Source organism: Toxotes jaculatrix, chromosome 17, assembly GCF_017976425.1.
Source record: "Toxotes jaculatrix isolate fToxJac2 chromosome 17, fToxJac2.pri, whole genome shotgun sequence".
In the NCBI taxonomy this organism is placed as follows: Eukaryota; Metazoa; Chordata; class Actinopteri; family Toxotidae; genus Toxotes; species Toxotes jaculatrix.
Window position 1 is genome coordinate 20620576 of NC_054410.1, and position 15862 is coordinate 20636437.

A 15862-nucleotide genomic window follows, 5' to 3' on the forward strand; every position below is an offset into this window, starting at 1 on the left:
GTTTTAAACATTAACACTGGAGGAACAGGCACAAGATGCAGGATTGAAAACGCAGGAAGCTTTAACAAACCTACAGAAAAACGCAGTCTCATTCCTACCTTGGACAATGATAAAAGCTGTTGCGTGTATGGTATCAACGTTATTGGAGGCGAAACAGGTATACTGTCCCCCATCAGCCTGGACCACGTTCTGGATATAGAGCCCTCCAGAGGGGGTGATGTTTATGCGAGCGTCATTGGGCAGGGGTGTCCGGTCGCCCTTTGTCCAGGAGACTCGGGGCTGTGGCTGGCCTGTGGCACTGCACTCCAGGGTAACACTCTCTCCCACCAGTACCTCAGTGTTCTGGGGCTGGATCACAAAGCTTGGCCGTGCTGGAGGAGCAGGGGGAAGAGAGGAGGGGGGAGAACGTGGGAATGGGGTTGAGATTAATTAGGTGAGAGGTGATAACATTGTCCACTTGGATCTCTGCTTTGAGTAATTTCAGGGTAACGAGCGTGGCAAAAAAAACAAAACAAAAAACAAAACAAAGGTTTGTTCATGCACAAAGATCATCTTCGTAGATTTCTGCCAATAACACCACTTTGACCTCTGCTGAAACAACTTCCTCTATGTGTCACATAATGTGGTCAAGGCCTGTCCATATTTGGCCAGTGATTACAGTGGAGTCAGGGGAAATATGTACACAGCGAGGGGCCTGGTGTTTACAATCACACAGAGACAGGAAACGCACAACATCTGCTTTCAGAAACTGTTCCTTAACAAGGGGTTGTCACTAGGGTCATCTGTCACCCCGGCGACGACCCGGAGGTCACCTAGAGACAGCCGTGCTAATATCCCACAGTAACAACCACTGGCCCTATAACTGATTGATGTGTGAGTGCTGTTTAAGTGTGTACATATGTCAGGCAGAGGAAAGGACAGAATGTACTTGTGTGTGCCTCTGTGAGTGTGTCTGTGTGTGTGTGTGTAAGTATGTGCAGGGAAACTTTTACATGAAAGCCAGGAGGCTCTGCTCACGGCTCAGTGGGACATCCCAGTTATTTGACCTGCTGAACTCTGGCGGGAGAGTTAGTGCTCCTCAGGGTGCAGACACCTTGCTCGAGTCTCCCTACATCATCTCATCCTAATGGTCAAAACCCTGCTATGTAAACAGGACTGTATTATATTAAGTAGGAAAGCTCTCACACTCACACAGCCTTAAAGAATACAGCAGATTAACGCTGTTTGGATTTTTGAGAGCAGCCACTTACAGGGGGCTCCGAAATATCGCAGCGTGACCTGTGAAGTCTTGACCTCCCCGGCCACGTTCTTCGCCATGCACTGGTAGACTCCCTGGTCCGTCTCTCTGGTGTCCTGGATCATCAGCGTCCCGTCTTCCAGCAGGTTCAGACGACTGTCGTCGCGCATGTTTAGAGCATTGCTGCCAGGAGGGCACAGGGACGCACACCACAAATGATTAAACATAAACCAAGAAATGTATGCGACCTACTCACATACTGTGCTTTTCTACGATTCCACATAATCTTAATAACACTCTCAGTGATGGCTGTGTAATTACTGGCATATTCCCTTTATTTTTCTAACGGCAATGACTGAACTTTCTGGTTTATTTTAGATGTCAACAGTTCATGGGACCTAAACACATTATTAAGTTAAATTAATCTTCACACTGGAACGAGCTTAAAAACAGTCATGAAGAGTCTTACTTGTTCCTGAGCCAGATGATCTGTGGTTTAGGGTTGCCTTCAGCCCTACAGGTGAAGTAGACAGTGTTCCCTGATGTGACATCCACATCCTGGGGCTCTGAGGTGATCCTGGGTACCTCTGGAGGAGGAGGTCAGATTGGAAAATAATATAAATACACAGAGAGTGTAAATGCATGTCCAGCCACATGTATGTGCCTGAACGAGCCTCTGGTGAACTCGTCTGGTCTTTCCCAGGATGCTGGCTGGCTTTCAGAAAGTGTTCAGACAAACAGCAGACTGTGCTACATCACTGACACTATCAGTTCCTTTGCCTGAGCTGTAGAGCAGTCTATCTCATAACTACCACCGCAGTGTGTGCAGGCCTTGCTCTCCCCTAAAGGGAACATCTGAGGCTCTCTGGAGCGAGTGTCTGCAAACACAAATCATTCAAACTACCTCATACGCACTGATGTTGCAGAGTGTGTTTAGGACGGCCAATAGCAATGCTGGTCACCCTTTATCTTTGTCCACATATTATTCTTGCACAAGGACCCGTGTGTGTGTTAACACACACGCAGACGCTAAGGAAAGGAACACTGCCAGTTCCCAAAGCACAACACACATCATAGAAAGGCAGGCTCCCACTTTCACCTTTCACTTTTGCCAACATGCGGCACACACACACTCTCTCTCTCTCTCTCTGTGGCCCCTGCCTCACACTCAGTGTACATATGGTAGACACATTGTCTCTCCACTCTGCTAACACAGAGAACAGTCTAGTGGGATGGGGATAAATCTGCGTACACCAGCAGCTAAACCAAACCTAAACCTATAAGAAGGTGCTGAAATACAGACTAAGACTATCAGCCCATCTGACCCTTTACCACCAATTTACTCCACATAAACTCTGGGGTTGGTGATGGCAGTGGGTTGGAAATCCTGTTTGTGGTAACACAATCTCCACCAAGACTCAACAAGGAGGCAGGCTTGGCTCATCAGATACCCCTTGTGCAGGGAGGTGGCACTTCATCTCAAGGAGGGTGGCTGTTTTGACAGCTGTTCAACCCGCCGCACATTGTTCCGCCTGCTTACAGGGGGGAAAGAGGGAGAATAAGAAGGAAGGGAGGGAGGGAGGAGTGGCTTCCACCATGTTTTTAAGCAGACATTCTTCCCCCGCTGCCTTGCTATGCAGACAGATGGAGCGGAGGGGGTTGCATTGAGCAAGAATGGGCACGTTGGAGCCATCAAATTAGCTGCTGAGATTTAACTGTGGTTGAGTTACAGTGAGCTGCCAACTAGGTTGCCTGCCTGGCTCAGAGCGTAACACAGAGTCAAGACAGCTGGATTTGCTGCTATAGGAGCATGTTATAGAAACCACCTGAAAATGAACCATACAGACTTACACCGAAATGTGGACTTTCTTCTTGTAGCTCCCGCAGCGTTAAAAAAGTATCAACACACGATGACGTGTGCTAAAGCACGCTTTCACTCTAAGTCTGCAGGATCTTTTGAATATAAAACGGTCAGTCGCTCAATGCTTAAAAAAATGGCAAACACAAAACGACAAAAATAAAACATCTCCTCCTCCTTATACATAGAAGCTGTGGTCAAATTAATGTCGGTCGCACTGGATTTCAGTCGTGACACGTTTTCCCGGCAGAAGAGAAGATTCTGCCAAAATGTTCGCTGAAATATCTAAAGCCACTTCTACTGACCACAGCTATTTTTCCTGACTTTGTACAGCCCCATGTCTGCAGTGGATCTGATTCTAAAACAAAGATTTTGGACTAAATTAGAATTTCCTCTCTTCAGTATCTTTTCCAAATAATCCAGATCTAAAGTAAGTGGTAATATTAATCTCTTCATCTTTCATGATGTAAAAACTCAAGAGACACACACTTGCATGCACATACACAAACAGCATCCTCATCTCAAAGATGAACTGAGCAGCTGCTGGTGGTCTGATGCTAGAGAGACCAGAGGCCAGATTCGGGGGGGTCCCCGACTGACATTTCACCCAGACCAGACACAGCTGGTGATATATGAAGACTGAAACAGCTGGTGCCTGCAGACACAAAAAAGAGGATACACCTGTGTGTCTGGGTGAATGCATGAGACAGGCTGACTAAGCTTTCCTTGCTATCTGGCAAGACAATGGAGCAGTTGAAAACAATACATTCTACAGTGCACCTCAAACTGATCAGTTCATGAAAAGCCCTGATATTCTCAGACTGCCCACACTAACATAAATACGGGGGGGGGTCGTCTTTTTTTTTTTTTTTCTCTCCGTACCACAGTTGAGCTCCTCGGCAGTGAGCGTTGCCACCGATCTGCCCTGCAGGCGGCTGGGGTAGTCGCAGGTAGCAGCAGCCTGGGCATTGCCTGACTCAGCATACTGCTTCAGCAGGTCAGCCAGCCACAGCAGCTCGCAGTCACAGTTTAATGCATTGGAATCCAGTCGCCTGAACACGTAGACAACATGTACACACACATAAAAAAAAAAACACACAGAGCGAGTCAGAGTCCATACATGCAAACAGTACACGACATGTAACTGCAGTTAGAAAAATCCGCTCTGGCGGTTTATGAACTAAACTGGGTCTGGCAGGGCCAGGAGCAGCTCGGCTGAGTCCAAACAGAGGGGCTCAGCAGGACCGTGTTGGAAGACACTCTCTTCCTGCCGTGGGAAACTCTCTCTCTGCCTGGCCTCATCTTCTGGTAACTGATCCAGTTTTCAGTTCTACCACAATGTGTCTATTATCCCTGACATGCCTTTCAGAAAATTTAACTGGCAATGTTTTACACTGGTGAGGCTATTTCTGAAACTCTCCTTCATAAACTAGTTTAGAGGAAACGTGTGTGATGAACAGATCTGATTTTCAGACACACTAATCCTTTCAAGGCCAACAGGATCATTTACATGTTTATTTATCCTCCAACACTGAATACCACAAGTCAGTGTCGTTCTACTTCAGGTCTCTCTCTTTGCATCTCCTTCCTTAAGCACACTGCCCTGGGATCTAACAAATATTAAAAGCTCATGTATGACTGAGGCAAGAGGGGAGAATCCAGCTGCGAGAGGCCGCTGATTGTTCTCCACTGTCTGCTGGCTGGAGGAGGATGGAGTCTGAAGCTGTATTAAAGATAGTTGGCCTCAAAGACCCCAAATTCTCATATTTCAGGAAAAATGAAGCATCTTTTGTGCATGATAGATAGCAGAATTTTCTCATCTTACCCCACCCTACACAGTCCTTTCCAATCTCCGCTGCAGCTGACTCAACAAGAGAAAAGCAAAACTATGGGAAGGACTGTGAACCTTGTGTCGGAAACCATCTTGCAGCCAAAGAAGCGTGAGAACAGTGTGGTGTGGTTACATGGTATTTAACCGACAAACAAGCCCCACTTGATACTGGGTGTCATGGGGGCAAACTACAGAAATTGATGTAGACATGCATTCTCTGCAACACAGCTGTCGCAGAGGTTGTTAGGAGCTTATCCACTTACAATCGCTTCATGGCCTGAAGATGAGAGAAGGTTCCTGGGACTAGTTGGGTAATTCTGTTGTTGTGCAAAAACCTGAGCAAGAGAAAGAAAAACTGTAAGATGATTTGTCATTGCCCATAACTGTATGGCTCTCTGTAACTATGCAGCTGGCTTGAAAGAGGACCCAAAGCCTCTGTTCATTCTCCACTCAAACATGAGGAATTTGTATAATTTAAAATGAATCTACCAAACTAATAATAGCTGATATCGTTAAACAAACATTGAGGATATTTCTTTTGTTAATATCATATTCCATTTTCCAAATGGGACAAGAAATATGATCATCTTCCCAGGCATGCTATGTCGGCTCAACTTGATGACCCCTGAGACTTGAATTCCTTGGCTAAAAGAACGACATCAAAACATTTTCCTTTTTTATGTAAAGGCTCCGCCCAAAACGATTCATTTCTAAATAACTACAAATCAAGCAAATCTCATCTTTGATGCACTTTGATCTTCTTTTCCCAATTTATAGGAAGCCGATCTACTCATACGCTCTCTGGACACACTGCCAAAATGACTGCTTTGACCGTGACCATGGAGATATTCCCTAACAAGCCCCCTCAGTGTGCACCTGGGAATTCCTTCACTCCCTGTTCCCCTCTTTTTTTTTTGGCAGGTGTCCCTCCATCTCCTCACTCTCTCCAGAGACTGGGAAGTATGGATATACTGGGCAGCCACTGGCCCATAAACAGGCACAATGAAACAGGAATTTAACAGGAATTTCTTCAACCCTTTGACATCTGGTGGAAAGTTTTAGAAGCATTGACTACATCTGGATGCTGACAGGAAAGTTCATATCCAGAGCTTCCACAGGCAGTGCGAGGAACTAAAAGGCCACACCTGAAACATTATGGTAATCTGTCTGCAAGAGAACACAGCTTTAAATCATTCAGCTTACAAACAGAGTTGATTGATTGCTTACTCTCAATTAATATGGACATGTCAACTGTGAAAATTTTCTATAGATCTGGTTTTATTATTGTTGTCAGGGATTACAATATTGATATGACTAGTAAATATAATGTGAAGTCACCATATTAAGATTAACTTCAAAGTTAAGTGACAGCTGTAAACGAGCCAATGTAGGCAGCATTTGTCATGTTAAAAGTGATGGTCAGCGCTAAACGTGAGAAGCTGGCAGATGAATGATTTGTTTTGATCTCACACTGTTCATTACTACAATATAATATAGTGCCGGAAGTTCCACCTACTGGGGTCATGGGCATGATTTTGTTTACAAGTGATCTTGAGAACAGGCAGAACAAAGGCTATCATTCTTTTTAGAATGTAGTTAGGGTCCTCCTTCCTTCTTAAAGATTTTTAGTTACATTCATAACTTGTGTTGCATACACTGCTGCAAAGCATGTAATCTTTCGTTTAATTGTTCCTCTTTGGTTACATAAACAATTATTTCCATTTATTCTTTGTTTAACAGGATTTTTTGACACATCTAATTCCTGATTTGATCAGTCCAACTTCTCATCTGGAATCTTATGGTGAGCTTTGTTGTTTTCTATAATCTGAGCTGGTGGAAGCATGTGGATGTTGAACAGAAGAGGCCCGTAGATGGAGCCTTGGGGAACTTCATGTCATTTTACTACGCTCAGATGTGTAATTATCAACTGAAACGAAGCAGACCCTGCTCTTCAAATAGGATTCAAACCAGTTTAGAACTGTGCCAGAGAGTCTTACCTATTTTTCCATTCTCTTGTAGTATGCTGTGGTCAAATGCAGCACTGAGATTTAATAATATATCACTGAAATTTAGCCACTATCTGTGTTTAAGTGAATGCCATTCAGGACCTTAACGAGAGCAGTCTCAGTGCTGTGGTTTGGTTAAAATTCCTGACTGGAAAACATCAAAAGAAAAAAAAAATGAAGGCCAAGAAGTTGTTGGAAAACAGCCTTTTCAATGATTTTACTTAAAAATGGAAGATTTGATATGGGGTCTGTGTTTGATCATTTGTCAGGTATCTAGATTGTTCTTTTACAAACACAGCTTAACAACTACAGATTTCAGGACCTATGGAAAATAGCCCGAGAGAATAAGTGTTGACTATTTGCAGAAGATCTGATGCTATGCAGTTAAAAACCTTTTTGAAGAAGCCTGTAGGCAAAATATCACGGCAGCAGGAGGAGGATTTCCTGAGGTTAGTCATCCTGTGAACAGCAGCAAATAGGGCATGTGAATTATTGGTGTTTTTGCCAATGATGTTAGAGAAGAAGGACTGCCTTGCATTTCACAGGTCTAATTTATACATGCGAAATCCACCTTTAAACATGTCATTTTGCACAGAGATTTGGCTTTTGACACTTATATTCAGCTTTTTGACACTCCATTTTTTTAGTTTTTACCGGCATGTCATTTCTACATGGTGCTTTTTTTTCTTATCAGAGACTTTATCTTAGTGTGGGCAATGACGTCCATAAAGTTTACAAGTTTAGAAAAGAAATTATCTACAAGGTCACTGACTGAGAACCAAGCAAGGGAAGGTGTGGAAGAGAAACTCCGGGTAAATAATTCACTGTTTTCTGTGATATGCCGTTTTCTGATTAGTTTGAACATTAGTGTGCAGACAAGCTTGTCTCGAAGAAAACATACGGTCGACCAGAGAGAGCAACATCAGTCACATCAGATGGTCAAGTCCAGAGTGTGGACCTTATTGTGTGTGGGCTGTATCCCACGCTGAGTCAGTCCATAGTACATGAGTGTTAAACTCACCAACAATTGAAGATGGTGCTTGATTAAATGGTTAATGAAAAATGATTTTCCTGCCAAACACCTGATATCTAACAGAAAATGAACTTACAGTCGCTCCAGCTTTGGTAGGTGGGTAAATGATTCTGGTTCCAAAGACTCAATGTTGTTGAAGTGCAGGTACCTGTAGACGGAACAAAGTGTAGACAAAGCACAGTAAAACTGGGTTAGGGCTCCCTGTCTGACTAAATATAGTTTCACTGCCTTAGTAAAGCCTAAGAGGTGGGTCAATAAGACCACTCACGTGTCCCGCCTGTCCGTCCCTGTTCACCTGTCCATCCCTGGCACTTCAGATTACTGAGCTAACATATTCAGGGAAGGTGATACGAGGCTCTAGATGAATGCAGACAGACTGGAGGAATTTGCACTTCAGGCACTAATCTTAGTTGATATACAGGGTCCGAAATAATACTGCCCATAGATGAAAAGCAAGTACAGTGATTATTTCATGGAGTGCAAAGGCAATTCCCAAAAGCCTCTGAGCTGAGAAAACATAGATTAAGCCGTATGCTTACAAATAAAAGGTTAGGAAAATGAAATCCAACTGACGGCTGTAAGGTAACTGTAAGGGTTCAGTTGGGTATCTGCTTGTTTAGGCAGGGAAAGCAACAGTTAAAGGAGCTGCAGCAACAAAACAGGCAGACACAGAAAGACTGAAGCAGCAGAGACTGCAATATTCCTCTAGACGTCTTCCACAGTAGGAAATTCATTTTCGTTTTTTTTGTTTTTTTTGTAAGTACATCCCAACTGTCGATTCTTTGCTGCGTTTTTACAAGCGGCACTCGACATCCAACAATATGTCTCTGGGTGTTGCCTGAAAGTATGTGCTGAAGAGGGGCCAGAACAGAAAAACGCAACACAGTCCAGACAAGTGAAAAGCAGAAAGGCTTAATGAAGTCAGCGGTAAACTCATATTAGAGCCACTTAATCCCCCCTCTAGGATGAAAGAGCATCCCACGCCGTTATTTCATTTCACTTTCAAAACTACATGATCCAGTATAGCTGTTAAGATCTGTATAAAGTCTTAACTGTATAATGAGGACTAGATGATATCCTGTTTCTGACAATCATTCTGCTGTTAAACGATTCTGTGTGATCCTCCTGTGATCACTGATAAACCCACTGGCATGCTGATAAAAATAAATAAATAATAACAACCCCCCCCCCCAAAAGAAGCATGTGACTTCAGACTTTGGCATCTGTTGCCCAGTGTGGATGTGTATGCATCTGACTCAGGACGTGTCACCCACATATAAAACCCTTCATTACTGTAGCAGAATTCAAAACAGCTGCCAGGCATGGAGCCTAGTGTTGGAATCGCTTTTACTGGATGAATTAGCCATTTGTTCTCTGTTAATGTGGTTATAGAGTGAGGTACAGTAAGTCAGAGTCTCTTCCAGCAGCACAGAGAGCCTAATTTGCTGAGGAAAAGATGCATACCGGCCAAATTGGTTGTGATAATGACGTACTGGCTTATCAGCATACTATAGGGATCCTTTCTGCTAACAGTGATCACAGAAATTCTATTACTGTTCTGAAAAGACTGGGGGCACAGTTTGTTTTTTATTTTTTTTTGTAAAAGCAGCACAGCACTAGAAACTTGTGAGAGTCATGACTTATCACACAGGCTAAACACACAGAATGCACTGAAGGTTTCTCACAAATACAAAACACTTAGGAGTGATCACAACAACAAACTGGAGCAGAGGAGCGGCTTCTGCAGGAACAGGACAGACGCAAGTCAAGCTTTGCTCTAAAGCAGAAGCTGTGACTCCAGCGCAACACTGGTAACACTACAGGCACAGCACAGGGCTGGATGTCATGCTTTAAGCTTCGCGCGGGGGGTGGCGTGGCACATATCTGTCGTCCTGACCACAAGACATGCGACTCATGCAAAAGGGTCAAAGGGAAAGGGGAGGGGGTGTCAGCGCAACATACAGGTATGGGTGCACACACGGCATGCATGGTGGAGGTAGAAAGATGGACAAAGGGGTGTATGTGGGGGGAAGGGGTTTAGGGGGTGGGGGGGGGGAGACTGCACTGTAATGAAGACTAACTGAACAGAGCTTTTATGATACCTGTGTAAGGTAACGCAGTCACGCCACAGAGTATTCATAACAGCTCAAAAACAATCATGCCAACAGCTGTGACATGCTTGGCACTATCACATCATACAGACTTAGCTTATATAATCTCTTATAACCATGCAGACCTTCATAGGCTTCACAAAACGGTTTACAGCAATCTTGCAGGAAGTGGGCGTAGAGGTATTTTACAGACAGACACACAGTAGGTGGGAGGAGGAGGAGGAGGAGCAGCAGCAGCAGCAGCAGGGCGAGCAGAAGGAAAAGGTGGGGACGAGGAAGTTGGTCACTTACAGTTGCTCAAGAGAGACAAGCCCCTTAAATGCTTGTCTGTCAATTGATTGGATTTCATTCTTGTACAAATAGCTGAAAGGAGAGATAATCAGTAACATTAGTAACACACACACACACACTCACACACAAGATCATCTGAACTCTGCCTGGTTATTATGAGAGGAAGTAGAGAGGTTCTGATCAAATAACAGCGATGGTTTAGTTGCCATTTTGAAATGATATGCATGTTGAGTTACTACTTGTACAGTAATGTTTACTGTAGACAGAGACCTATGGACCATATGGACACAGCTAGTCGTGGGCAGAGGAGGCTCTTCTCTACAAGCTAAAGAGTATTTGGAACAGTTTTAAAGAAAATCAGTCAAGTGAGAATGTACTGAGCTTAATGTAGAGCACTGTTTCATTACATGTGTTATTTCCACACCTACAGTATTTTTCAGATAGATACGGATATAAACAGAAATTAGACATGCGCTGTTGCGGTCCCAGACACTTCGGTGGAGAGCTCAGCGTGTGACGGAGTACTGTACAGATGACTGAAAACATCACACAGTCATAAAGTCAACATGGGCAGCACTAAAGCAATTTAACACAACTCATTAGGACTTTTATCAGAGAAGTTTTAGTACTATAAATCCCTCATGGAATATATTACTGCAGCTAATGAGACCTGCTATCAGATTACATAGGTTTAGATTCACATTACAACATCAAAGATCAGATCCTTGCCTGCCTCAGGAAAAAAAAGAACAAAACATAGCTGTTAAGATGGCGTGTGCTTCAAATAAAAATGAGTCATTATCAGCGGACAAACAATACGTATGACGTCACCGATTCCTGGTGCGTCAAATCTTTTCTCCATATGTCCCCGCTTTTTTTTTTTTTTTTTTTTTTTCCAGTGACCTCCACATTGGAACTGGAGACAGACTGAAGTTACACGCAACCTGTGTAGGATTAATGTGGTGTTTTAGCACACTGAGAGACGAACACCCTTGACATGTGCATGCTTTCCCCTCCATTGCTCATGTTGAAGAAACGTGACACCGGGGCTTACAGCTGTCTGCCTTTTCATCTCACACCATCTCGATTCCACTTCCAACCCTGCGCTCGTGATGAGACATGACGAGAGATACGCATCTGTCAGCACAGCACGAGTGACGCAAGGCATGGAAAAATATTGAAGGTGAAAGGGAAAGAATAATATAAACATCTTCATCCGATGTAATATGATCAATGATAAAGACAAATTGAGAATAAAGCCACAAGGGCCGTTCCTGAGGCCCCTCTATTAGGAAATGACTGACCACAAAATAATGATGGTAATGAAAACAGCAAGTGTGTCCCGTTTACTTTAGAGAGCAGTGTTGTCGTAATACACTGTATATAGCTAAGTGAGAACTCCCCTACAGTAGCCTGGTGAATGAATGTGAAACACAGCTGACTGCAGCCTTTTGTGTGTGTGTGTGTGTGTGTGTGTGTGTGTGTGTGTGTGTGTGTGTGTGTGTGTGTGTGTGTGTGTGTGTGTGTGAGTACGAGCTTTGCGTGTGAGGCTTACATGGGAAACTGGATTTGGAAGTTGTGGCCGCAAATCTCAGGGGGCTTCGCTTGACCAGATATCCCTCAGTGGTATTACTCATCAAAAAGGACACAGCGTGTACTTAAACAGTCTTGTTGATCAAAAGTCACTCGCTTGTTTCAGTTAAATTTTAGGTTTAAGGCCCTGGAGGATTTTTCTTTTTGACTGTTGTCAATCACTTTATTAAATGATCCATTATCCAAGATTTACAACAACAAAAGCTGTGCATAAATGCTAAGGAAAGATGGATGCACTAAAGCAGAGGTCTTCAACAGGAGGTCCGTCCAAATTTAAAAACACCTTACTCCATCTCTCCATCAGTTTCGGGGTCCTTGGCCTGAATAATGTTGAAGACCCCTGCACTAAAGGAAACCTACATTTATATATTTTGATCCAAGCACACAACCGAATTAAGAATCTGATCCTATAATAAATACACTGACAGATAATTACAGATGGATGTAATACAACTGAATAATTGGAAAAAGTGGGGGGAAAAAAAGCAGTGAGGAGTTTCCACAAAGATGAGCGCTGACCTCTGTTTGACTTGTTTTTGGAGGTGGTCGTGGGAGAGGGGGAGGGTGGGGGTGCGGGCGTGGGGGTGTTGTATAGACAACCGCCCGGCAGTTAGGTTTGGAGCACATGAAAGATGACAGGGAGAGGACTTTAAATGGGGTCTGAGGGAAGTGAAGAGGTGAGAAGGGAGATAGGATCTAGCCCACAGCTACAGAAGACACTGAATCAGCAGGAAGGGAGAGGAGGTGGGGGATGCGGGAGATGTGTGTGTGTGTGTGTGTGTGTGTGTGTGTGTGTGTGTGTGTGTGTGTGTGTGTGTGTGTGTGTGTGTGGGGGGGGGGGGGGGGGGGGGGGGGGTGTCAGCTCACCCTAATCACAAAGGTTGGGGCAATGGTGCAACTCTGCTTTAAAGACAGAGGGGCTCTGTAATTATAGTTACTAAATAACTACAGGATTGAATTACAACATAAAGAGTGGGGTGTATGCCTGGAATGTGTGTGTTTGTGTTTGTGTGTCAGTGAGCTGAAGACAGAAGGAAAGCTAACTCCACACATCGCTTCTCTCCCACCCTCTCTCCCCTCTCTCTTGTTGAGTGATAATCAGCATATGATTGTGTATCTAGTGTGCAGCGCTTATCCAAAACATAAGCTGGGCACACAGACACAGACACAGACACACACACACACACACACACACACACACACACACACACACACACACACACACACACACACACAGGCCTTCAGCAGGTCCTGCTGACACACTGTGTCTGTATCAGTCATCAGGCAGACCTGTGCAGACCACTAATCAGAGACAATATAAAACATGATATACACAATATTTCATCAGTGATGGAAGTAGACACAAGCTGAGGAAAAAGAGGACAGCACGACGCCGGACGGTGTGAGGCGGGGCAGTCGGCCGCTCTGATATGGCGTCTGGGTGACAGAGCTGTCAGCAGACCGGCAGGAGACACACTCCGCTGTGCGGCAGGATTTCATAACTGAGCTCTAGTACGTAGGTCCTCTGACATCCAAGCGAGGAACTCAGACCATAACTGACTGTGAATGCAGACAGTGGTCTCACCACAACTGAGGCCAGTGGGATGATTATGTACGTGACTAACAAAGAGAGCAAATCCCACAGAAACCCCGAGGCTACACACACACCTCCAAACCACCTCTGTTCTCGACTCTGCCTCCAGGCCAAGACTTCCAGACGCGTAAGTACGGAGGATTAGTCAAAGGGAGACTTTTCATTAATGCCATTTCTGTAAACTGCACTGATATATTTTTACTGACTCAGCAATCTAGCAACATCAGCTGGCCTCTAAGTTTTTTTTTTGGAAACAAAAGTATCAGACATGCTTTTCACCATGCCTCCTGTTCTGCTGACTGAATAAGGAGTGAACTCCTTTAACATTGGCCTTTTTTCCTGTGACACCTGATAGAACAAAGATACTCCTATACTGTCTCAAAATCTCAAGAAAAAAAAAAAAAACTGATATGAGGGCAGCTCACAGATATTTGAGGTTTTCCAGGTCTTCGAATGCCCCCCTGGGGATCCTTCGTATATGATTGTTGTTGAGGAGGCTGTGAAGAAAAGAAAGCAGGGGGTTATTTTGTGGTCACACAGGTCGGTCAGTGAGCTTGGTCAAGATATACAGATATACAGTATATTATATTATATATTTTGGTGTAATATTGGGCATGTCGCTGTAGTTCAGAGATTGACAGACTTTGCGATTGTTAAGTCTGTGGAACTGCAGCCTGAAACCACGAAGAGCCGCTCAGGATATAAACCCCTCAACAGTCCAAATGGCGGGCTGCCTGGCTTATAGGAAAAGCCGGGCTTTTCTCCTGCCTTTAAGGACTTCTCTTCACTTTGAAATGAAATCGAAGCCACCAATTCCATGCCCTGCACATGTTCTCATGTTTATTAACCATCAACGGAATCTGCACATCTTTACTTTCAGCTTTACGGTGAAAGGGCTGTTACTCTCTATGCATATTTTTTTTACCTTACTGCACAGCATGGACAGCAAAGCACGCATGCATGAGGAAAGCATCTCAGTAATGTTTACAGGAATTTGAATAAAGGCGTGTTTGATTTATTGTAGCGGTCGGCTGAACAGTCCAAACCGCGACCAAATCAAGGTATTGATATGGACAAGTAGGCTGATGTCGCACACACTCTTTCAAGCTTTCAGCAAGGCTGCAAAACGAATGTATCGACCATTAAAAATACAATACCTGGAACATTTCTGCTTTATTAGCTTAGCAATGCACCATCTAGCAGGCAGGACATATGATAAATAGCCCGGTGGGTGGATGTGGAAAAATAAATTCCTCACAGATTACGAGCTGACCTACATGTGTGAAACCACAGCAGAACAGAGCAAGAATTTTCCTGTGTGTGTGTGTGTGTGTGTGTGCGATGCAAACAGGACTTTCTGAGGAAGTGACAATCATTCTGCAGAGTGCTGCTTAAAGGAAATGGTTAATGATTGATTCATTTCAGAAGTCTTCATGAGGCACTGAAACAGGATGCTTCTACTCTACTAAACTACCTTTTACCTGAAAATTATTTAGGAAACAATCTCACAAGGGTTATACTGTAGGTCTACAAAAAGAGCAGGGACAGAGACTTACAGTGTGTTGAGGTTCTTTAATCGTCTGAAGGAACCCGGCTGTATATCCTTGATTTTGTTGAACCTCAGGTCTCTGTAGAACAGAAAGAAATATATTTATATTCAGGAAAGTACATTATTATCTGCAGAGCAAAGCTGCGCATGAGTTCAATAGCTGTGTGTAATGTGCAGAAAGCTGGCAGCACACATCTACGTGAGCTGAAGTCCACGGCAGAGCCGTCGCGTAAAACTGCTGAGGGATAATTGGACACATTAGTCATCTCACAGGAATGTCTTTGTCAAGCTTTAATCATGAGAGCAGATTTATGTAACATTTGCCCCCAAAGATAACAACCACAAGGCGAGTCGCAGCACTCAGCAGGTCACACAGCATCTGTCTCCTGTGTAATGATAATATAGGTCGACATGACACTAATCACTCTTGGTCTTACAACAAATGACTCAGCGTGTCACGAAAGTGACAAGCTAAAGACCTTAATACTGCAATTAGCCCTGTGAAGGTAAAATCATTGTTAACCCCACGTGGCTTCAGCGGCCGCGGAGCGTTCTGTGAAATTGGAACATCTCGTCCGTACAGTGATGTTATGTTTATGGAACTCAGGCTCTAAGTCGTCTGACCTTCGACTACGCTGTTTGCTAAGATAGATTCTGCAAGTGAGACCAGCCATTCACACCAGGAAGCATTTATAGAAGCTAAAGCGTGAGTGAATTTAGAAACACTGTTTGAATCAGTCGTCTACTGTTCATTAAATC

General features: G+C 44.0%; 1 protein-coding gene across 1 annotated transcript in view; it reads right to left on the reverse strand.

Annotated features, from left to right (window-relative positions):
* LOC121197339 (peroxidasin) overlaps positions 1-15862 on the reverse strand; it is a 44072-nt gene that overhangs the window by 18096 nt on the left and 10114 nt on the right. Inside the window, 9 exon segments of the mRNA XM_041060904.1 lie at positions 99-371; positions 1251-1420; positions 1707-1824; positions 3978-4147; positions 5190-5261; positions 8042-8113; positions 10368-10439; positions 13980-14051; positions 15111-15182. Of these exon segments, the coding sequence (XP_040916838.1) occupies positions 99-371; positions 1251-1420; positions 1707-1824; positions 3978-4147; positions 5190-5261; positions 8042-8113; positions 10368-10439; positions 13980-14051; positions 15111-15182 (1091 nt within the window).